The sequence below is a fragment of the Ambystoma mexicanum genome, chromosome 8, assembly GCF_040938575.1.
Source record: "Ambystoma mexicanum isolate Mex_15411 chromosome 8, UKY_AmexF1_1, whole genome shotgun sequence".
NCBI lineage: Eukaryota > Metazoa > Chordata > Amphibia > Caudata > Ambystomatidae > Ambystoma > Ambystoma mexicanum.
This window is the reverse complement of record NC_090929.1, coordinates 1,070,600,839-1,070,625,777: the sequence shown is the minus strand read 5'-3', so window position 1 is coordinate 1,070,625,777 and position 24,939 is coordinate 1,070,600,839. Positions and strand designations below refer to the sequence as shown.

The 24,939-nt window shown below is 47.4% G+C and overlaps 1 protein-coding gene across 4 annotated transcripts in view; it reads left to right on the top strand.

Annotated features, from left to right (window-relative positions):
* Positions 1-23,659, top strand: part of TUBGCP2 (tubulin gamma complex component 2) — a 704,444-nt gene extending 680,785 nt beyond the window's left edge. For all 4 annotated transcript variants that reach the window (XM_069611057.1, XM_069611056.1, XM_069611059.1 and 1 more), the window contains one exon: positions 21,520-23,659. In XM_069611057.1, coding sequence (XP_069467158.1) covers positions 21,520-21,634 — 115 coding nt within the window. In that variant the 3' untranslated portion in view covers positions 21,635-23,659. The remainder of the gene's footprint in view (positions 1-21,519) is intronic.
* The last annotated feature ends 1,280 nt before the right edge of the window (positions 23,660-24,939 follow it).

Here is a 24,939-nt window from a genome sequence, read left to right as displayed (position 1 = left end):
GATGTTTCTTTAGGACACTGCCAGGTACGTCATTACACCAAAATGCCAAGGGTTCGGAAGTGACATCACATGACCCTTGACCTCTGATGACATCACAGGAAGTGATATAATTTGACTCCACCCCAAAGTGACATCACAGGATACAATGGTACACAACTTTTCACCCCTTGACAAAACAGGAAGGGGCATCACATAGCATTGTTCCTAAGAACGCTACGAAAAATATGGTTACGATATCACTGTAATGTGATATAAATTTCATACAAGAATGTATCTCTATATGTATCGTAATCGGTGTGTACAGGCCCATATTACCAAATTACTGTGAATGCAAGCAGATGTCCAAGGCCAAATGATAATGTTTTTATATAGCACTTACGCTTAAGCACTTTATATAGAACAAATATACATACAATATCACCCAACCTGTGTTGGTACTCATTTATCAACCTCAGAAGGATGAAAGGCTGAGTTGGCCTAGACGGGATTCGAACATGCAAACTGCAGATCACACACACATTGCAGCAGCGAGCGCTCAACCCACTGAGCTATCTTACCGGCTATAGTAAAATGAGCAATTACATGTCTGAATGTTCTCAAAGTCAGAAAGCAAATTACACTCTCTAGTTGATACCATTAAACTGGTAACCGAAATTTAACAGCAGGCCAGTTCATCTGGAGGTCTGGTGCAAGGTTGACCACATGTCAAGCCTGCATGGATCTACTTTTCAGGCTTCAGATGTTGGCAAAATACATACCATTGCATAGGGAGGGTTCATAACTGTGTATCAAAGAATTTAGAGTAGCACAGGGAAAGCAGCGCACTCACACATCATCCCTTACTCTGGGCACTCGTTACCTCATACATGCAAACAAATATCCTAAACAGCATGCTATGGAGATAGGAAAGATAGACCTATTACAGCAAAGCACAAGTGGAAGTATCCTTCCAAAGAAAAATCTTTTTAGGGTCCTTCCACTTGTTCACGGAGGCCATTCACCCGTATGTTGCTCCTTCTGGTGTGGCTTTCAGTGTCTTCCACCCTGTCTTCTAACTGTCCCATAGCTCATGTATCTGTATCATCAGCCTACCAAGGCCATCCTCTGTTTCTGAAAGTCTGGTGTCCGCTTCCCCTACACATGCTTAGGTCTTATGCATGTCTTGCCAGAAGAGATTAATCTCAACCCTGATCAAATCTATTTTTCTCTCCATGGGTGCCCTGAACTCGTTGGCCTTCATTACATCTATCAGTGTAAGAGCCGCTGTGCTTGGGTCAATTGATGCATGTCCAGAATCTACAGTAGCACGGACCTTCGAAGAAGCATTTAGTGTAGGATCTGTCAGATTTGTGTGGTATCCCCTGCTTCCTGGCTTTATCTGTGTCTCCCCATTCCATAGACTGCCTTTAGTCACCACCTGTCCCCCTCACCAAGGAGGTGTGGGGGAATCCAATCCTCAGCTCTTCACAGAGCAGGGATGGAGATGGAGGAAAGGCCCGGAGGGTTGATCCAAGTGTCTGAGTTTTCACGTGTGGCCAGCCAGGCTCAAGCGTCCTCACCCACATCCATCAGTCACCAAGCGGTATTGAAGACGTCTCCTTCAAACCCCACCTTTGTCAGCGATATCTGAGGGATCAACATCCCCTTGGCGGGAGCACCAGCACAATCCTCACTTTTACTTGTCTGTTATGTATAATCCAATATGCTTTAAATGTCTTTTAGATGTGTTCTAATGCTTCTTTATACACATTCCTAAATACACAAACATAATGTCATATAGGTATGTTTGTGTGGCACCAGTTGCACTGACGAGCGAAATGTAGCTCCTTGTAACTGTTGCTGGCAAGTTAACCAGGCTCTCCTGGGCTAGAAGTAGGCGCTAAGTAGCTCCCAGCAATTTCAAACCCTGGTACCCTGAAGGTTCAACGGCAATGTTGCAAACTGTTCCATAAGGAGTTGTTCCTTAACCTACTCCAACATCAGTTTTCCGAGCCACCTATCAACAGTGTAGAGAGTTCGGTCCCCCATCTATTGTGGTGTCTGTTGAGGGGGAAGACTGACTTCTTGAAGCTCCTGTAGATCATTTTCCTGGTCATATCCTTATTGTTCCCAACGCAAAAGCAGCTCTGATTTCTTAGCATCCATACATTACAACTAAATTAGGGCAACTTAGTAATTTATCACTGCTAAAGAGCTGCAGTTTAATTGTGCAAGGGCGCGTTCTAAGGGTATTTAAGAGATCCTAATGCTACCCGTTGTGGGAATGGTAGTCCCTTTACTCAGAATGGCAACGACTGCAGTGATGTAGCCCAGGAGAGAGCTGTTCAGTCCACCAGCTGATCCAGGGACAATACAGAAGGCTCTGAAGGCATGGATCCTCGAGCAGGGGTTGAGACTGGCTGTTTTCACCAGTCCATGGGATAGAAGGCCTTCTTGAGATCAGGTCAGATGAGCAAGGCTTCACCGGGACAACACTGGAGTTGATGCTGGTCAGCTGCGGGGGTGGACGTCGGGTCATCAGCAGGCTACTCTTTGTGCAAGTCTTGGTTCCAACGATGATCTGCCGAACAGTTGCAGGAGTCCAGCTTTTAGCCAAGATTCAGGCTGGGAGCAAGCACAAGCCCATCAGTGGTAAGGGTGTGCAACATTCAAACAGCCAGTGACTATCCAATTATGGATAGCCACTGGTCATCACGTCTGCCCAGCAACAGACTTTCTGGTACCAGAAATGTGGATTGGGATTTGTCCCAGCCCCCTTCTCTGGCTCATACACACAACGCCCCATAGCCTGCGAAAGCCACAGCTTTCCCCAGGAAATGGATTTCCATATAAGGCATTTCTTGACCTGAGAAGTCAGAAGACCAAAGAGCAGATGGCCAAAGAAGAAGCAAAAAACCTTGTGGCATGGCCATCTTCGGGTGCTAGCCTCCATTAGTAGTCATCTGTGGTAATTGCAAAGGTGCACAAGTACGATAACACAAATGGTACAAATATCATAGCTGCCATTAGCTTGTTTTAGGCACATATGAAAATTAACCAAAAACCCATTATATTAAAAAAAATATATATGGATACAAAGTATCCTAACTGCACTTCACTGTAAGGTGATGCGTGCAGTTGTAACAATACAAGAATTCACAGAGACATTGGGCCTCGTCATAAGTTGGGCAGAGTGGTAGAAATGCATTGGTAGTGGTATTACCGCTGTATTTCTGCTCCGTCCAACTATGAGTTGGGTGGAAAGTCGCCCAGCTTTACCTCCAGCTTTAAGCTGAAGGTAAATCTGGCAAGTTTCTGCCCATTTGTGGCGCTGCTCCGCGGTAATAGCGTCCAGCATGCCCCATAGAGTCCTAAGGACTCTTAAAACAAATGGGGACTTGCAGCCTTACCGCAGCTAGGCCGGACCGAGTTGCGGTAACACTATTTGCATTGGCAGTATTCCAGAAGATTTACCACCGGGATACCACCAAGCTTCTGATGAGGCCCATTGTCTCTAAGTATTGACAGTCTTGGGGACTAGTCAATTTCCCCATACGAATGAGCAAAACAGCCAAGGGAAGTAAAGCAGAAGGCTTTACTTGCCTCCAAAAAGTCAGGAATGTGTTAAAAACAAGCACAAAGAATGGCTGCGCCATAGAAATCTATGAAGGGAAAGGTGCAAAAAGATAATATTTCCTTACAGTTGGCCGTTTATCCATTTATTTATTGTTGGGTGTTTGCTTTTTGTACATTGTGAAAGGTATAATTAAACAAACAGTTGAGATGTTGACCATCTATCATAGTTCCAAAGTCTTAGGCTACTGTCTCCTCCCCAATGATCTGCAACTGTAAAGGGAGGCGATGTATTCACATTTTCTCTTGTGCTAACCATGTTTTCTCAGTTCATTCCCCAGCAACAGGCGGTTTAAGGTATTACATATGATAGCATGACTTTGAAAAGATGTGTGAAACACCCAGCTGTGGGCGTCCTCCTCCCATACCTTTTGACCTTTGTACAGTGCTTCTTGCCAAAGCTCTTTTAATTTTCAATAAATATAAATCCTCTTGCTTAGCAGCTCAAGCCTTCATGTGCTATATGCACTGTCATGATTTCTCGTGCACATTTACATAAAATATATGATTAAATAAAAATAAATAAGAATCTTTTGAACTCAATCAAGTGAGATTTTCTCTGCAAATGTACAGCTACCTTTGTGTCTTTTTATTGTGCTTTTGGTTTTGATTCCGCTTCTAAAGGAGCTGCTTGTTAATTGAACCTATGAGTGACCTTTCTGTCTTGTATTGTCCTGTTCAAACACCACCGCCACTCCTCTAAAAGGCCCCACACCTTGACTAAGGGCTAGTCTATTCACTACCTCTTGAAATTTCAGCTGAGTAACTATCTTATTATCTTATTACTAACTTATTATTATTTTATTATTATAATTATTACCACCATCTGCCTCTCCCCCACCCCACCATTACCTATACCCCAGAATTTGAAACTCTTACATAGTCAGACCACCATTTTTTGACTTGTAATCCCGCAGTCCTTGGGCCATCCCTACTCCCCTACTATACCTCCTGTTTTATATAACCCTGTAACAGTATTATTCTGATACTGTTTCCAGAGCTTGTGTTCAGCATTTGAAGTAAGAATGCTGAAACAGATATTTAATTACTAAACAGAAATTCCCAATTCCATAGCACAGGGGCAAGACCACGCAGAGCAACAGAGGTTCGAAACCCAGATCCATGCTTAGAAACTGAACTTGGGTATGGTATTAGACACGTTATAAAAAAACAATAAAATAAAATAAATGTACCTCCCACTGAGTTTCTAAATTCTGATTGGATTGTACAGTTTCTTTATATTCAGTGCTACACCGCCCTCACCCCTCCCCATTGGATGTTGCATCTTTCATTCCTTTGCAATTCCCATTCAACAGTAACAGGCGGACAGAAGAAAGATGGTTGGGGCTTGGAAAGGAGGAAGAGGAAGGCAAAAAGGTAAAGGGGGAACAGAACTGGATGATGGAGAAGTAGCAAGGAGAAAGTAACAGTTATGTAGAAGAGAGAAGACTGGTAGACAAATAAGGAAAGGGGAGGCCACATTCCCAAGAAGCTGTTGAAAATAGTATTTCATTCTTGCAAAAGGTAAATGAGAAGATTGCATCCGAAATTAGGTGATACAACTTCCCAGACTGCTCCTGGTAAAGAAATATTATATTGCTTTTTTAAATCGCGCTTCATGCCGGAGTCCAGCTCCCAACAAAGACTGTTTAGGTGTAGTTATGAATTTGGAGTGTCCAAATGAAGTGAGATTTGGCTTCTTACATTTCTAGTGGCATGACCGATGGAGCGAAGATTGGTGCAAGTGAAGGTCTTAGTAGGCATCTGACTTTGATATTTATTAAAGCTTCTAGTAGGCAAAAGTGTAGTTCTTTAAGATATTTAAAAAGGACAAAGTGGGCCCTGAGGATAGCTCAGGGGCAACATGTTTGTCTTAGAAACAAGACAACTCGGAGCAACACAGGTTTTGAATCCCGGTCCTGCGCTTAGTGACTGGTCTCTGATATTAAGCACGTTATAAAAGATTAATCAATTAACCATGATCATGCGATCGCAATTTGGAGCTGCAAATGAGGCTGGCTGCTGAGTGAACTACTTTGGGCAGTGTCGGAGTGTTTTGGAAAGGCCTGAGAGGAATGCATTTACAAAAAAATCAGCATAGTACTAGAATCTGGACTGGACACTAGTTGTCAGTCAGTAAGGCTTTGATTTTGAAGAGCTCGCAAGTTTTCTGTGGCCATGCGTGAGAAGGCCATCCAGTTCTAGCTTGGCTGCGATTGCTGAGACTTTTCGTTTTCCTAGATTTCAAATGGGAAACCGAAAGAAAAGTCCCAGAATCAAAATTTAAATCTTAAATGTTAAAGGTATTTGTACTGCGCACCGTCAACAATGGAGTTGGTCCCGAGGCGCTCTGGCGGATCTGCAAACAAGAAGGTGGGATGGGTTAGTGGGTGAAGCGGGAGTAGGCTAGTGAGAGGAGTGGTGTTCTGTTGGCAGCTTCAACTCGGTATACACCGGGTGCTGAGCTTTGGTGCGAGTATCGGATCAATGTCAGTCCTCGTGTGCTGTTGGTGCAGCTTATGTGTTGTTGCGGTGTTGTGAAGTGCATGCGGGTTGTTGTGCGAGAGATGGTTGTGTGAGATTTTTGAGTGAGGTAAGTCTGCAGAAATTCAGAGTGTTTTTGTTAGTGGGAAAAAAACAGGACTGGATGGCCTCCTAACGCATGGCAGCTGGATACTTGAGAGCTCTCTGTTTGAATGGTGCAGATCTTTTTCTTTGGTATGCTGGAATAACCCCCCCAGTCTGGATTGTGGACAGGAAAAGGAGCTCTATAGCTAGTCTTGAGGTTGCCCACTGAGGCCAAGAATCTGAAGACTACACTGAAGACCCAAAGGATTGCTGCTAAAGGGACTTATCGTTGCCTAAACTATCCACTGATGAACCTCTGCTGCCTCCCTGTGATATGGAAGACCCTTGATGGTCATTCTGTGGGCTAACCATCCATCAAACGGGGCTCTCTGCTGCACCGGCTGCCATCCTGAGCTGGAGCTTGGAACTCTGCAGGTCCTCTACCTGCAGCCTAGTAGCATAGTCATCTGCATCAGCTGCTCTGCTACATGAAGTGGGGCCTGCCTGGAGCCTGTTCTTTGAAAATGCTAGGAACCAAGTCTGACTCTTGACTCCGGTTTCATCACAGCCACTCTTTGCCTGCGGCTTGATTCTAAGCATGGGGGTCATCATGGTTGCTGTCCTGTGGTTTGTAACCACCCCTTCTGCTGCACATCCACTGGGACTGTTCCAGAATTGTATATCGGAACTGCTGCCTAGCTGGACACAAACAAGACACATACTTTAGCCACGGTACCGCCGACCCTTGGATCTCCAACTATGGGACCAGTGACAAAAGTACATGGCCCCGGCTATTCGGACTACCTGTGGAGTGGTTGCCTGAAAATACAGAGTTTCGGTTGCAAGTGTATATACCACTCTTTTTCTGCCACCAGACCATATAGGGATTGCATGGCCTTAAAGCCCCCTTCCAATCACTAGCCTTTCTTGGCTGCGATTGGTGGAGTTCTAGCCTAGGATCCACCCCCACAGACCAACCCGGTAATCCAGTGTGGTGCAATTTGGGAGTGTACTACTAATTCTGTCTTAAAATCTTTTATCCAAAAAGTGACTTTAAACTGTATTTTACCATCTTGTTGACTGAAGCCAAAATATGTGCATGGGAACTTTGAGACTGCACATACCCCTTTGAAGTACCTACTTATATCTTGAACTCTTGAGACTCTGGAACCACTTACCTGATGGGGAAGAACTTTTTAAGTGCCTGCCTTATTATTAAGGCAGGGTATATGATGTGTGTTTTAACCACTTTCTCCAGCATGGGGTCTGGCATGGATTCACATGCTCATGAATTTTCCCCATCGTCAGGCTGGGAATCCTCGGTAAAGAAAAAATCAGTATCGGTTTCGTTTCTGATCTGTCTTTCTTAGTAGTAACCAATCACTGATCTCTGGGTCATACTGCCCCCAGCCAATGACTGCCCTCCCCTAAGCCCCGCCCCTGGCAGCCATCCTCAGATTTTTACCGCACGCTCAAGTGTTGGGAGTCCTCGTGTTTAGCTCTCGAGTTTTTTACTGCATTTTTACGCTTTTTCAGGAGAATTTCTTATTTTTTCAGTTTAATCGAGCCTCAAGCTCCACCGTTTCTACTTCCGATAATGGGGACCCGTTTCGGAATTCTTCTACGCCCCTCAAGGGTGAAGTTTTCATCGAGTTTACACTTCTTGGAGGATTCCAGAAGATCTGCGGCCTACCTCAACGGACATGGCCCAGGACAAGGGGAGCTCGACGCCCGGATCCAAGCTGTTCAGGAACTGCCCTGGATGCGGATTATATAACGTTTTCAAGGAGGACGAGCATTCGCAATGTCTCTACTGCCTCCATGGGGGCTAGACGCACGTGGAGAAGGACTGTGCGTTCTGCAAGAACCTTTCGGAACGGACCAAACAAGATCGTCGTTCCCGCCTCGCCACCTGGCTGGAGAAGGGCACAGCAAGTGAGAAGGCGAAGAAGAAGTCTGAGCGGGCTTCTAAGTCCTTTGAGGGCGCCCTGGCGACAGGGGCCCAACAGAAGGCCAAGCACCGCGAGTCCGCGGGCTCTGGGAGCGCTGAAAGGTCAGGCTCTTCGGTTGGCAAGCAGGGCGCTACTTCCCCGGCACGTTCGACCACGAGCCAGCACTCTGGTTCGGGGAGTAGGAAGTCCGAGAACCTGGGTAGGCCGCTGGAGCGGACCCGGTCGATCTCGAAGGGGGAGCGAGGCGCTGACTCTCCCCCCCAAGGCGAAGGCCCAGGACTCACCTAAGGTGGTGAGGGCTTTGATCCACCCGGCTAAGGCCTCTACCGAAGTGGTCGCTGCGGCCCTGGCGGAGCCGGCTGAGACTACGCCAATGGAAACGGCCTCTGGGCCCAGAGTATCCCTGCTGCCGCGGAGGGAATCCTCTTTCCAGCCAGTCGCTAAGACCCCCGTGAAGCCCCCGGCTGAAAAAGAGGGGGGGGGGCGGTGGCCATTACAGACTCGGAATCAGCCTCTGAGGAGGAACTGGTGGAGACCGAGAAGGGCCTCAACGAAAGGTCCATAGGCCTCAACGAGAGGTCCATAAACCTCAACGAGAGGTTCGAGAAGGTTCGATCCCAGGGGACGGTCCCTGCTGACGTGATCGAAGATAGCGACGATGAACAGGGCCCAGTGGAGCAGCCATCCCGTCCGTCGCAGCCATTGCCAGAGCCCCAGGATAGCTCGGCGGCCATTTTGTTGGCAATCCAATCATTATGTACCGAGATAAGGACGCGATTGCCACGCACCCCGACGGAGGAGCCAGAACCAGGCCCGTCGGGAAGCCCTCCTAACAAGTGGAGGAGAGTCCACCCCGCTCCGCCCTTCTTGCCTGCGAGACCGATGGACCCCTCATCCCCCTCGCCGGGAGAGGATACGGCGATGGATACGCGGACGGACGATGACGGCAGCGATGACACAGCGGACATCCCGTCATCAGCCCCCCCCACGCGGGCGTCCCCAGCCAACGAGGTTGGCTCTTTCCAAGCCATGATAACCGGGGCATCCAAGCTCTTCCAGCTCTGCCCTGAAGAACAGAAAAAGGAAGGGTTTCTGTACCAACGACGAGAGGCTAAGAGGAAGACGGTCCTCGCGGTGCCTTTACTCGACCACATCTGGGACGAGGGGATGCCTGTCCTCAAGAACCCTGCCACAACACCCGCCAAGAGGGACAGGTACGAGAAGAAGTACAGAGTCCCCGATGCCGCCTCCTTGTGCCTCAGGGCCCAGCCCACGCCGGACTCGGTCGTCTCGGCAGTGGCTAAGAAGAAGGCAGCGGGCGCTGCGGCCTCAACTTCCTCTTCCCCGCCGGACAGCGAGGGCAAGAAGTTGGACTCTATGGGACGACGAGTCATCTCGTCGGCGGCAACGACGATTAAGGCGGCCAATGCCTTAGCTATTGTGGCCCGCTACGACAGGGAGCTCTGGTTCAAGATAGCTCCCCTGCTAGATTTCCTGCCTGATGACAAAAGGGCGGAGGCCCTAGAAATTCTGCAGGAGGGCGTGGTGGCGTCGGATGACGCCATAACGGTGGCGACGGACATTGCCGATACTGGATTTCGCCAACTGGGCAACAGAGTTTGCCTCAGACGACGAGGATGGCTCAAGGCGACAGACTTTCGCCAGGACGTCCGGACCAGAGTGTTGGACATGCCGTTCGATGGCAACGACCTCTTTGGTAAGGCGGTGGATGAGTCTCTACAGGCCATCAAGACCGACTCGGAGACGGCCTGGGCCCTTGGGGTGCTTCAGCAGCGACGGCCCTTTCGGAGCCCCGGAGGCAGACAGGGTGCCTCCAAAGGATTCAGCGGTGGCTCCTCCATTTACCGCCAGGCGGCCCGCTCCTCTTCCCAGGAGGCCTACAGAGGTCGCGGCAAGCAAGGGGGTTCCCGCCGTCGTCGCCAAGGAGGCCAAGGTGGCAAGGCCGCTTCCAAGCGAGACTGACCCGGCCGGGTTGTCGGGCCCCCACCGAAGCACCCCGGTGGGAGGCCGGCTGACGAAGTTCATCAGAGTGTGGGAGTCCATCTCCACCGATCGTTTGGTGTTGGACACACTGGCCAACGGGCTCTCGCTGAAATTCCTAAAGAAGTGCCCTCGCATTCCTCCCGTGGCACGTCCCTCAACTGCTGTTGGAAGTTAAGGCGATGCTCAGGAAAGGTGCCATCAAGCTCGTCCCCAAAAGGCTCCGGGGCTCCGGAGTGTACTCAAGGTACTTTCTCGTCAGAAAGAAGGCAGGCGATTGGCGCCCCATCCTGGACCTGCGTCGGTTAAACAAATACATCAAGGCGCAGAAATTCAGGATGGTCAGCTGGAGGAAGGCGACTTCCTATCGTCGTTGGACCTGGGGGATGCTTACTTCCACATCCCCATTCTAAAAAGGCACAGGAAGTTCCTCAGGTTCGTGGTTCAGGGACGCCACTACCAATTCAGAGCCCTTGCATTCGGATTAAAGTCGGCACCCAGGGTTTTCACCAAGTGCCTGGCACCAGTGGCGGCGCGGCTGCGCCTGCAGGGGATCCACGTCTACCCCTACCTGGACGACTGGCTAATCCTGGCAAGGTCAAGGGAACTCGCCGTCGTTCATATGGCGAGGACCGTCCGGTTGCTCACGGAGCTGGGGTTTGCCATCAACTACCCCAAATCCCACCTGGTTCTGTCGCAAGTAGCACTCTTTTTGGGGGCGAAGCGCGATATAGTGGAGCAATTGGCCTCCCCCTCAGAGGAGAGGACCAAGACCATCCTGGGCAAGGTGCGGCGCCTGTTAGTCTCGGACGTGACCAGGGTGAGGTCCATCAAGTCCCTTCTCGGGATGATGTCCTCATGCATCTACCTTGTGCCCCTTTGCAGACTTCGGAAGCGTCCACTATAGGAGTTCCTCGATGCCCGCTGGCTTCAGGCGAGGGGCTGCTTCGAGGACAGGAACCCCCTCGACGAGGAGTTCCGTCGGGCGATCCTATGGTGGGGCACCCGGGCTCACCTCACGACAGGCACGGACTTTCAAACCCCAGCGTTTCAGGAGATGGTGACTACGGACGGCTCTCTGGAGGGTTGGGGGGCCCACACCGGAGATCTCCACGCAAGAGGCCTTTGGCTCCCGGAGGAGAGGTCTCTTCACATCAACATCTTGGAGCTCTGAGCAGTGTTCTGGGCGCTCAAGTCGTTCCTCCCGTCCCTCAAGGACAAAGTGGTGAGGATCTTCACCGACAACACCACCACGATGTTCTACATACGGAAGCAGGGGGGCACCAGATCCCCGGCCCTATCCAAGGAGGCTCAGGATCTGTGGCACTGGGCCGTCGCCCAGGGGATGTTTCTGGTTCCCTTCCACCTGGCAGGAATAAAAAACACCATCGCCGACTCACTCAGCAGGGAGCTGCGCTCGTGCCACGAGTGGGAACTGCGCCAGGATCAAGAGGATCGACTCTTCCAACGATGGGGCAAACCCCAGATCGACCTGTTCGCGACGGCGACGAACTCCAAGTGCCAGAGGTTTGCCAGCAGGTTCCCACAGCCGAGGAGCATGGGCGATGCTTTCTCGTTCCCTTGGGACGGCCTGTTTCTATGCACGTTCCCTCCATTGCCGTTGATGCTCCGCCTTATCAACCAGCTGAAGAAGTCCAGGTGCAGGATGATCCTCGTCGCACCGGCGTGGCCGAGGCAGGTCTGGTTCCTGGACCTTCCGGACTAGTCAACGTCCCCACCAGTCAGGTTCTCGGAGGACGCTGATCTTCGGTCCACAGAAGGAGGCGCCATTCTCCACCACGACCCACGGTCGCTGAACTTGCAGGCCTGGCTCCTGCAGCACTATAGTTTGGAGGGTAGGATATCCCGGCTGATTGCAGAGAGGTTCTCGCAAAGGCCAGGGCGTCCTCAACTCTCAAGTGTTACGGTCATAAATGGAAGAGGTTCTCTGTCTGGTGCCGTGCACAGAAGATTAACCCTCTGCGAATTACGGCCCCTCAAGTGCTGCCGTAACTGCTGTCGCTGGCCAAGGCTGGACTGGCTCACGCCTCCATCAAAATACATCTGGCTGCCATCTCCCGATATACCAGGACTACGGGACGGGCGTCCTTGTGGTCTCATCCCCTGGTGAAGGATTTTATGAAGGGACTATTCCGATCATTCCCGCCGTTGAAGGCTCCTGCCCCGGCGTGGGAGCTTAATGTGGTGCTGACCAGGCTCATGGGAGCCTCATTTGAGCCTATGCATTCGGCGCCTTTGAAGTTCCTGTCATGGAAGACAGCGTTCCTCGTGGCCATCACCTCTGCACGACGAGTGGGAGAGATTCAGGCCCTATCTTGCAAGCCTCCATACTTGACTTTTCATGACACGAGGGTGGTGCTGAGAACGCACCCCTCCTTCATGCCCAAGGTGCCGTCGGACTTCCACCTCAACGAGCCCTTGGTGTTACCAGTTTTCTTCCCGTCGCCTTCGACGCCGGCCGAGAGGACTTTGCACTCGCTGGATGTAGCTAGAGCACTGAAATTCTACGTGGACCGCACGAAGAGTTTTCGGAAGACGTCACAACTGTTTGTGAACTTTGGGTCTGTGAATCAAGGGAAGGCTCTCTCGAAGACTTCCATTTCCAGATGGCTCTCCGGCTGCATCATGCATTGTCACCGGTTGGCGAACCGACCGCTGCCCGGCCGTCCGAGAGCCCATTCGACCAGAGCGATCGCTGCTACCACGGCGTTCCTGTCTGGTGTACCCCTGCTTGACATCTGCAGGGCTGCTACGTGGAGGTCGACGCACACCTTCACAAGATTCTACTGCATCGATCGGGACTCCAGGGAGGAGTCCAGGGTCGGCCAAGCAGTGCTGCGCAACCTGTTTGCTTAAGGTGAGCCAGGTGAGGAGGTAAGAGATGCTTAATGTTGAGTTGTTGTATTGCTTAATGTTGAGCCTGTTGCCATCTCCCGTGGTTGTGCATGTGTATACTGCTATGTATTCTTTTATTCATGAGCATGTGAATCCATGCCAGACCCCATGCTGGAGAAGGAACAAGTTACTTACCTGTAACTGTTGTTCTCCAGCATGGGTCTGGCATGGATTCACATGCGAACCCTCCCACCTACCCCTCTGCGGCTCTTCACTTGGTCATACTGCCACTTGGCTTGCTACCAAATCTGAGGATTGCTGCCAGGGGCGGGGCTTAGGGAGAGGGCAGTCATTGGCTGGGGGCAGTATGACCCAGAGATCATTGATTGGTTAGTACTAAGAAAGACAGATCAGAAACTAAACTGATACTGATTTTTTCTTTAACGAGGATTCCCAGCCTGACGGGGAATATTCATGAGCATGTGAATCCATGCCAGACCCATGCTGGAGAACAACAGTTACAGGTAAGTAACTTTGAGATTACTACTGTGTGTGTATATATCTAGTGCACCTGTAAGATGTCTTACATTTCTAATAAAGCCTAAAGAAGGATATAAACAGTTCAGACCTACTATTGATTTCACCTACAGATCAAAATAGCAACAGAGTAGGTATAGTGTTTATTGGTTTTCAACCATTATGTGATTAAGCGCATAAACTTTTCTTTCAATGTATATATTTTCCCATCAGCAGGGTTTTAATCACATTGTAATAAATAGGTTATTCCTTTGAAGTTATGGTTTCCTTTCTCTGAAGAGCCAAACTAAATGACATATTAGGGATCCAATTTTTAATTGCCCATACTTTTAATTGCCCAGGGGAGTAGTCTAATGGAGCTGAAGGATAAGTTGAACAGGAAGATCTCCAGTTGTTTTCTGCATGTAACATTTGTATTGTTCCTGATGTGACAGCGAGTACTACCCTGAAGGTACAAACCCAAGAGCAAGTCACTTTATGATTTGGAATACTTAGTGCCAGGGCTATCACAGTTCTTGTTTATCAGTGGTTATCAAATGATGTGCATTAAGTGTGTTGGTGAGGTTTGCAGGTTTCTTTGTATGTAAATGTAATTTTTGTATTTCCTATTGCTTGCTAAGATCCCGCCGCCCATAATGAAGAGCCCTCTTGGCCAGCTGGGTTTTGTGTGTTAACGCTGAAAAGTTTGGTCATGGTCTAGAAATGGCACCCATATGTTCGAGAAGCGATGTGACTTTTATGCAATCAATATGTCCCAAATTTGTATCAACCAAAAAGTTATTGAGGGCTCTTTGGCTATCTTCCAGGTGCGAGCAACTGTAATTTTCCCGGCCAGAAGAAATTGTGTCAACCGTGGCCATTTTTCCGGATCTTGGGTAGACCCCCGGTATTTGGGCCCCGAGTAGGATGGATTCTGGTTCCATGGGGATCGCCACCTGGGTAATGTCTTTTATCGTGGCGACACATTGTGTCCAAAAATCTTTTACGATTGGGCATGACCACCGCATATGGACGTATGTTCCCTGCTGTTGACAAAGGCGCCAGCATTCGGGATCCAGGGCTCGGTTAAAGTGATGCAGACGAAGCGGAGGGTAGTACCATCGTAGGAGCAGTTTATGGGCGCATTCCTGATTAGTGATGCAAAACGATGAGGAGTGCGTCCATGACCAAATGTCCACCCACGTTTGGTCTTCCATAGGGTGCCATAGGTCCGCCTCCCACTGTGCCATGTAGGAGGCCCTTGTGGCAAGTATATCTTCTTGCAATAATTTGTAGAGTGTGGAGATTTTCCTTTGCAACGGAAGTTCCTTTAAGCTAAGTTCAAGAGGGCTAGGGGTACGAAGGGCCGCTTGACCGGTTAGAGGATGAAGGCACCAGTGTCGCAATTTCAAATAGGAAAACCTGTTCGTTTCTAACAGATGAAAGGCTGTTTTGCATTGTTCAAAGAGTTGTCCCAGGGATTCTAGACCATCAACGTCACCACTGATCAAGTTTTTGAAATTAAGCGGGCGGGGTCCAGATGACAAAGCCGGATTATGGAATATTTGGGAGGAGGGACACAACCCCCTTGGGAGGCCCCCATTGGAAAGCCCAATCCCATGTTTTGAGAGTGTGTTTAGTAGAAGTCAGAGTCCCACTCCAAGTCCAGCGCTGCGGGGGCGGGATATGCAGAAGGAAGTGCAGGGGGAGTTGCAGGCAAGATTGCTCCACCTTCTCCTATTTTGGGCGTCCAGAGGTCATGACCCATGCCGTATGTGTGCCAGCTGTGCTGCTACCTGATATTTACGCAGGTCAGGGACCCCCAGCCCTCCCAATCTGGAACTGCCCATCATAGCTTTCTGGGGAATCCTCGGCTTCCTACCCCTCCAAATAAAACAAAACATTTTCCTCTGTAAACGTTGAAGGGGGGGCAGGGGATCGTGGTGGGCAAGGAGGAACAGGCGTACAAGAACCGTGGAAGCAGATTCATATTGCACGTGGTGATACGGCCAATGAGTGAAATCTCTTGTGAGAGCCATCGATCGAGATCGCTCTCCAGCTCTTTAAAGAGCCGGGGGAAATTCGTCCGATAGAATAGACATCTCTAGGGCGAGCAGGGATCTGGCCCCCAGGTAGGGAATAGCTTTCTCGCTCCTTTGGACCGGACACAGGGTTTCTAGAGTCTCCCGCTCCCCCGGCTCTAGACCAATCCCTATGGGCAACGGACTTCCCAAAGCTAATAGTAAAGCCTGCTACCTCCCCAAATCTGTGGATCTCGGTGATGGCTGGCATCAGTCATGAGCTAATATCAGTGATGGATAGCATCACGTCGTCAGTGTAGAGTGCAATCTTGTGCTGGGAGGCGCCAATGTGAAGGCCTTTGATCTTAAGGTCTAGCCGAATTTGTTGGGCAAAGGGCTCCATAACCAGGACAAACAGAAGCGGAGAAAGGGGGCATCCCTGTCTGGTACCACATGTCAAAGAGATTTGGTCTGATAGGGAGCCATTGACCCTGAGAAGGGTCTTTGGGGGCTGATAGTTTGCCAGAACGAATTTTTGAACATTTGGACCAAAGCAGAAGGCCTCTGGGGTGAGTCGCAGGAAGGCCCAATCCACCTTATCAAATGCTTTGGTCGCATCCAAAGCCAGCAGTGCTAACTTCTGCGACTCTTGCATCGCGACATCAATTAGGTTTAGGGCTCTACGGATATTATCCCCAGTCGACCTATGCATGATCCGGGTTTATTATGTCGGGTAGGGCGCTTGCTAAGCGGTTCGCAAATATTTTCGAATAGATGTTAGCATCGATATTTAGTAGGGAAATAGGCCTACACGAGTTATTGTCCTTAGGGTCTTTGCCCGGTTTAAGTAAGAGGACAGTGATGGATTCCTGCATGGAGGGGGTAATGGATCCCGATACACCAAATGAGTTGAAGAGGGCTGTTAGTGGGGCTATCAGTTGGGGGCGAAATATTTTATATTGTGTATCTGTCTGGGCCCGGGGCTCTGGGTTTGAGTGACTTGATGGTTACGTCAATCTCCTCAGCTGAAATCGGAGCATCGAGGCTCTTCCTGACAAACAAGAGTCCTTGAGTCGAAGAAGTGCGGCACTTTGTAGGTACTCCAGTTATTTTTTCTGGTTCCACGATGATGCAGACATTACCTCAGACAGGTGGGCTGCCGCTAGTCGCAGTTTATCTTTTTCCGCATATTGGATCCTGCCCTGGGGGTCGCGAAGCCCCAATATAGTATTTTTCTTTGCCTTGGCTAGCTTTTCCACCAACAGTTTATTCACCTAGTTATTTCTGGCGTAATAGCCTTGCTTGGATTTAGTCAACAGTTGCGCAGTGTCCTCCGCATAATGGGCCCCCAGCTTTTTCCGGGCTGCTTGTAGAGCTTGTTGGCACTTTGGGCACCAGCCTTTGCGTTTGTGGTCGGCTTCCGCTCTCTAGACCTCTTTTTCGAGATACATTCGGATTTGTTGCTTGCGTTTGTTGAATGCTGCCCCATGTGCAATTAGTTCTCCCTGCAACACTGCTTTCATAGCGCCCCATGTGTAAGCTGCGGAGCTGTCTTCATTCAGATTTTCCCTGAAAATATTCTTGGATTGCTTTAGCTATGGAGTCCCTTAATGGCATTTCATTAAGAATGGGATCATATAGGTTCCATCAGCGTCGAGGAGGTGGGTCAGGATCATGAGCCCGGAGCGTCAGAGTTACCGGAGCATGGTCAGTTAGTACCCTTGGTCCGATGGTTACATCATCAACAAAAGCTAAAGTCTGTGGAGAAGCCAACAAGAGGTCAATCCGGGAGAAAGTTCTATGCACCTGTGAATAGAACGAGAAGTCTCTCTTGCTTGGGTGAAGCACTCTCCACCTATCCACTACCTCTAGAGTTTGGAATAGCTGAAGGAGATGTTTCTGGGGATCGGGGGGTGCGATCTGTCCTTTGCAGGGCCGGGGACCCTGTTGAAGTCTCCTCCAATGATGATTTGGCCTTCAGCAAATGGGAGAAGGGCTTCACCCAGAGCTCTATAGAACGCTTCCTGCCCATCTTTTGTGGCATAAATCAAGACGAGTGAGTAAAGCTGCCCAAATATAAGACATTTGACCAGACAGTGATATTTTTATGTTCAAAATGTGAGCTGAGAATGATGGTCATGACAAGTGAACAGCGTATGGCTTGGCACACGCCCACATTGCCCCTTCATCAGATATTTACTGGGAGCAGATAATCTTTGCGACTGTAGGTATGGCATGCTGCAGCCATGGCCAAGCCCAGGCCCAGTTGTTCAGGTGACTGATCCACTGTTTGGCCCAATTTTCACTTTGTTTGTCATGGATGAGGCAGTGGGACTAGCTTCTGCCAGGACAGGCAAAACTATGCCTCCTGGCGAGTAGAAACCCCAAGCTCAGCTGGAACTTGCATACTATTGCATGTGGTTTATTGTGAAACCTGACAATCCGCTCGCTACACTAAGCGGAACTCTGTGTTAAACCATAAAAATCAGGCATATATTCCTCTCGGTTATTATCTTTAAACTGTCTCAAATGGGCTGACGGTAACAAATAACTGCAATTCCTAGCGACTAGTTACAGGGGTGATTTTTTTTTTTTAAGCGATGCAATGTGTGATAGCAAAACGCCTGAACCGTACATCTGGTGAGATGCCCTTTTTTATTTTATTTTTTACCAATTTACACCGTTTTTCCTTGAGAAGTCTGCATCCTGTGCCTTTTTTCTGGGATGTAACTCTGTTATGCGCTCTCTCCGAGACTCGTGTCTCCCAGGTTTGGGGTGTCAATGATACACTGTTCACTGTGCAAGGTAATCTCACACAGTTCGTTTTTTGTTCCATTGTTTGGTTTCAGTATTGACTTTTGTGATTCAGCTTGTGGTCCAGAGGGATAGCCTAGAGCAGGGGTCTGCAACCTGCAGCTCTCCAGATGTTATTGGTCTTCGTCTCCTATAATCCCTCAGCATTGACTGGGCTCGCTAAGGCGGATGGGAATTGTAGTCCAGAACATCTGCATAGCCAAAGGTTGTAGACCCCTGACCTAGAGGATGCCCCTTTGTTAGAAATCCAGTACAGGTTGCTCAGCTACACCTTGTTCAGTATGTGTTAAAGTAAACTGAGGAAGCAATGGGGAGGTCTTCGGAGTGAACATCAGACCTTGCCAGATATCTGAAGAATATGATGGACTGCAGAGCGTCATTTTTATTTTAAATTAAAGCTCGGGAATTAGCCCTCGAAAGTTTGAATGTGGTGACCTCCATTGATTGAGTTGCATGCAAACATTTCCTTTTTAGTCTGGGAATCTATAGACTTGCATTATCAAACCCTAAGACAATTCCCGACGCATGAGAAGACTGGGCCAAGAGCAACCTGATAGCAGCACTCTAAGAGTGTTTGCAACTTCAGACTTCTCCAGAGACCACAAGTAACTAATAAATGTGCTCCCTTCCTGCACCTAGTGGGCACAGCTGGGTTGAAAGCTTCAAGCAAATTGTTGCCATTTAGCGGCCACATTTGATGCAATGCCACCCTAGTCTGGGGGGAGGGGAAGCATAGAGCTGTAAAAGAATGTAAAATACAATAAATAAAATACAAAATTCAAGGTGCACATACAAACTAAAGAAGTCGATCAACCATCCAGACTCGCCCATTACTAAGTCTAGTAGGAACCAGAACTATATATCTGTAATGATTAATAAAAAGGTTAAGGTTCACATGAAATGGAATCAAAGAAGTGGCAGGTGCGCTGGAAGAGAGTTCCAAAACCGAGGAATGGTAACTGAAAAGGCTTGGTTTGCCATTTTGAGTTTTCGTTACACCAGGATTATAGAGTCTAAATATGGACTTTCCATTGCATAGAGCAGGAGACATCGCCCTCAGCTAAATAAGTGTTTTGTGCTAAATATAATGGAAACCTAGAAGCACTGCTTTATAGACAATGCAGCACATCTTAAAACTGAACTTGTCCACCAAGAGCAGCCAATGTCGTTTTTTTTTTTTTAAGTTGGTGTTGGAGTCGACTTTTCTCACACCCCTACAACTAGACGGTTTATAGTCATAATGTCGACAACAAAAATGTCGACAGTCAAAAAGTCGAAAAAAAAATGTCGAAAAAAAAAATGTCGACTTTTTTTTTCAATGCATTTTTTTTTCGAAATGGGGGGGTTCCCCCCCAACCCCCCTTTTTTAATTTTTGTTTTAATTTTTCCCTTTTTTTTTAGTCCCGAAGCCCTAAAATAAATATATAATTAAGAAAAACGAAAGTCGACATTTTTTTTGTCGACATTTTTGTCTGTCGACATTTTTTTTTCGACATTATGACTGTCCACCTGTTGGCCACCGCCTGCACAAGAAATAAGGCGAGATAAATGGCGTAATCTTCCTAATAAGATGGATTTGAAAATGGACAGTTTAGGCCTTCTTAGCTACACGGCACCAAAACCTATACAAATGCAGTATGCCAAATGTAATCAGTACAATAAGACGCTGTGTTGATTTGCTTAATTATAACTAGATACATATGTGTAACTTTAGTGTACTCTGTGGAGAGAGTTGAGTAGGTACATTGCCAATTACATGAACGGTTACAAAGGTTGTGTTGTTATCCCTTTCAGAAGATCTTATATTAGTGAGACATATCTTACTTCAAGATATCTCAACAATTGTTTCGTCCTTGTATGCAATGTTACTGGTGTTAGTCGGGACTGAAATTATAGTCCACTGCAAAAAAAAGAAGCATTTCAGGGAAATGTGCATATTAACGTGAATGTCAAAGAAACAAGACGCGTTTACCAATTATGGAATTGCCACAGTGCTCAAAGGACGATGCTTCACAAAATGTCACCGTTTTTTGGTTTTTGAGGCATTTGCCAAAGGGCAGCCTAATGCTAGCAAGAAATAAAGCAACCATTGTTGATTAATTCTAAGCAGACGAAGATTGGTTAGGCAATCGACTGATTCCAGACACCTACTTCTAAAACTATTCTGAGACCCCAGAGTACTTCTGGGAAAATACTTGCAAGTGCCAATCTGGTGCTAAAATTGGGCATCTTGGATGGTGGGGAAGGGGTGCCAGGCTGGTTGTCAGTCATTTTTCTTATTTGTCTAAACGTGATTTCAATATGGGATCGTACTAATTTGATTCTTTGCAATTGGTTTCCGGCAGTATTTACTTTTCGACCAGTAATTTCAAACCTGTTCAAATAGTGCTCATACTGATAAATGTTGAAACTGAATTGACAAAATGTTACATATAGCAGGACTACTGGCCAATTGATGGTTCACCGATCAGTTACACCCATAGTTGGTTTGTGATTATAGTATTTGTCGATTATTTTTTATTTAGAGGTAAAACAGCCGTGCACAAATCAGCTGGAAATAAAACGTGAATCACAAGTGCAGAAAGCTGCTACAGTTATTCATAATCCGCAAAGTATTATAATTATAGTTAGTGACATTCAACCATATTCTAAATGAACTTTCACCTAAATAGACATTCTTCTGTATTTGGTCAGTTGAAACCTAGGAAATGGGGGTGGGGCTTATGCGCACTCAGTCATGTTCTCTTTGAAGAGTAAGAAAAAATGTAAAACCTTTGCGAAAAAAGTGAAAGGGAATATATACTCTATAGTTCATGTGAGGAGAGTCCGTATTCTAGATGCTCCACCTGAGAATTATAAATCTAACTTTGTTCTAATATTCCTATAATTTGGAAGTGGCATTTAAAAAGAGAACCATTTGATATATTGTGTTGATAGACAGTTCACTGATTTGAAGGTGTGCTTATGGCTTCTACTAGCCCTCGTCTGTCTCCTCTGCTTCATGACTTCTTGTACATATGTACCTTTTGTCACAGCTTTTTGCCGGGGTGTTCTCATTGTTTCAAAAAAAGGTAGCAGGCGCTCCTCTCCAGAAAGAACAAGGCATGATAACCTGTTCTGAGATGAGAGTTTGCAGCACACGGTTTTTGCTCACTGTACCTTTCTCTCCTGTTCCATAGGTTGGATTTCAATGGCTTCTACACAGAACGACTGGAGCGCTTGTCTGCGGAGAGGAGTCAGAGGTCCTCCTCCTCTACCAGTGCAACCCAGAGGACTGCTGTTCCAGCACAGTGAACATTGCTTTGTGTTTATAACTTCAGTAAACCTATATCTGCCGAAGTAGGCAGAGTGAGCACACCTTCGCACTATGCCTGATCATGCCTCCAGTCCCAACATCTTTCAGCACACTCCAAGAGTAGGACTGTGGTTTTCAAGTTATCCATTGGATTGTGTGTTTCTGTATGTTAATAGTACTGAAGGGAAGCCCAGGGGCAACAAATCGGCCATGACAATTACCACACAAAAAAAAATCCTAGACAGTGTATGTTTGTGTGTGTTGCTCTTTGACTTTAAGGTAAGGTTTTGGTGCTTTTCTGCTTATGGGTTATTCTCCGTCTCTGTTTAGTATCTGAAATCTGATTTGGTAGCACTGAAAAATGAACATACACAAGCAGTGTTTTCTGGGCGCTTGGCTGTCCCCATTCTTTTACCTCCTCCCTGCCCCTATATTCTTCTGCACCTCATTATGCCAGCACCAATTTTGCCCTTAAAAAACAGTTTTCCGTAAAGATTAGCCACCACCCAGCAAAGCAGTGGTGTGCTATACTCATGGCAGATCCTTTCACTCTTGACTGAAGTCCTCTGTTTCTTAAGCTGCTCACCTTGTGATGTAACAGACCTAATAATGAGTGTCACATTGTGATTACCCTTAGCTCGTTTTGAGGCTGACATCTTACATGTATTTGTATTTTCTGAAGCACTCTGCTTGGAATCCAGTGCGGAAGCTCAGTTGTTCTTGCTTTTTATATCTTTCACCCCATTTGATGTAGTGGGAACCGTTGGAGGGGCTGTGGACATTGTGTGTCTCCTGTGGCACTGCTCAATGGAAACGAGCAAAGTGGCTGAGGCCTTTGTACTACTTGTTCCTGCTTCAGCACTTTTCTCTGGAGACTAGCAAGGTAAATGAGTTTTTTGTTTTACTATTTGTGCCTTGTGCGGCCATCCTCTCTTCAAATCAGACTGAAAAAGATCCCCAGTTGCTTCTCGCGACACCTCTCACCATGGACTAGGGTATGGACTCTGGTTTACTTGCCTGATGTGCCATCCATAATCTTTGTGCATTTCTCACTACTCCCATCTCAAGAGCAGCCTGTACTGAATCCTGTCTTATTTAATATGCCCCCTAGAACCAGTAGAGTGTGAGGCCTCCTGCAGCCCTGGACACCAGGTCAGTGGCAGATACCCAGTATTCGTAATGCTTTGACCGCCTGCTGAGGTCCTGCCTGCCATCATTTGTATTAAGGAGATGAATCATTTACTCCTATTGAGCAGTCTGGTCTACTGCTAAAGCTCTGAGTCTACATAGACTGCAGGCACAACACCGCCCACTTCTGACTTGACCTTGGTACCCTCCTGTTTCTACCAACCTACATTGAGTCATCTAGTAAATGGGTTTGCTCAGAGAATTACGTTGAGCTACTGGAGAGCAGGATTTGTCAATACTTGTTCTTGGCTAGAAATTAGTCTCTTTTATGCCACGCAGCATGTTGAGTGCCTTGACTGCGGGGATCTAGAAATGGCTGAGAATCTGTCTTGTTCAAAAGTCTTCTTTCTTGGCCTTGTACAATATTTATATAATCCTAGCCATTCTTTCATATTTATTTTGTATTATTACAATAATATAACATTAAAGCAGCATGGAAAAACTTGACTAACATTGTTTAGCTGCTTGCAATCAGACATGAATCTATAACGTGGACCTTCCTGCTGACACTTCCTTTCAGTACCTGGGGCTTATACACTGTGGCCTCCTTTCCGTAACAGGCACTTGGATTATTAGACCTTCATTATTATTAATGAGGAGGATGTTTGTGATGGTCCAATATGAACCCATGCGGTCAACCACGTGCAGTGATAGTTGGTGTTGTCATGTCAGTGCCACGTCCCTTTTTACATTCACAGTAGGAGTCAAAGAGCTGTATTTGTGTCGCCTGCAATTTGTACATCATTCTACATTTTGTACGTCCTGTTTTATTATGATCACCTATTTTTATCATTTACTAATTGAATAAATATTTAAATTAACTCTGTTTGCAAAAATGTGTGTTGGCAATGTTTCTTGCGCCTCCGTTGTCTTTCAAAGCATGTAGAACCAAATACCTATAGCCTGTTCTCTGTTCTTCCTTTAGCCCTGATCTTTGGTGCATGTTTTAGCCCTTTCCTGTTACTGACTAGACGTCTGATTTACTTTCCTATAGCTCTGTTTTATGTGGAAAGTGTTTGGGTTTTGAGCCCTTGAAACCCATGATAATAAATGCAGACTATTTAGGCCTCGCAAATTCTCAAAAATCCCAGTAGACGTGTAGGGCAAGTTCCTACATACTCGACCTAATAGAAATGTGTTCTCCCCTTGGTGAGGGGAAACATCATATTTTCCAGAGCTGTCTGTGAAGTGGTGTATGTCACCCAAAAGCACACGTCATATTTGAAGCAATGCTGCCACCCAAAGGCCATCCATGCACAGTGAAACCTTTTTTTTTCTGTTTACTGCAAACAATGTTGGGTTTTAGTAAATGCAAAGAAAGGTTTCAAATGGTCTCATACTCACCAACAAGGTCAGGTGCCATGTAAACGGTACTCGCCATTCATAACATCTCTTTGCCAATGCAAGTGGGCTAGTATATTTTGCATGCCTTGTCAGAGTATGCCATAGTTTAAGAAAAACATTGGGCACATGTGTCTGTACTAGGGGTGTACCGAATTTCAGCTTTGAGTAAGTATTCGGATGCATTTCGTCTGAAAACCATTATTCGGCTTTGGGCGAATACTTGTTGGAATACTTACTCACAGTCAAAGCTTGGCGCACACCCCTACTTTCAATACAGCCATCAGGTCTTTAAAGGGAAGCTGCGATGCATGTGAGCCTTTCCAAAGAGCACAAAGGTGTTCCTTACACACAGGTGCCCGTTAAGGGCAATACGCGCCGGCGTTCTAGTGCTAATATATGTTTGCGTCTATACACAATTGTTAGAAGGCGCGAGAACTGGTGGGGCATAACATGGGCTGCCTTTGAAATGCATGGAGCCGGCTCCCCCTGAGACACTTGTAGGAGCAGGCAACGGGTCCTGCCCCCAGACAGGGCCTGTTGTGATTAGGACGTACGATAGTTCAAAATTAAAGCAAATGCCAACAGGCTCCAATGTACTGATGGTGAAAGGGGAGCCACTCATGTCAAAGGCCCAGAGAGCAGGTTTTGTTCTAGGCAACCTCAGTGTGCTTATTGGTGGGGGGATGGGTATCCCAATATATTACCCTTCTACTAGCTCCCTTGATCGCCTTAACACTTGCAGTTTGCTTCTTTTGTTTATAAATGACAATAG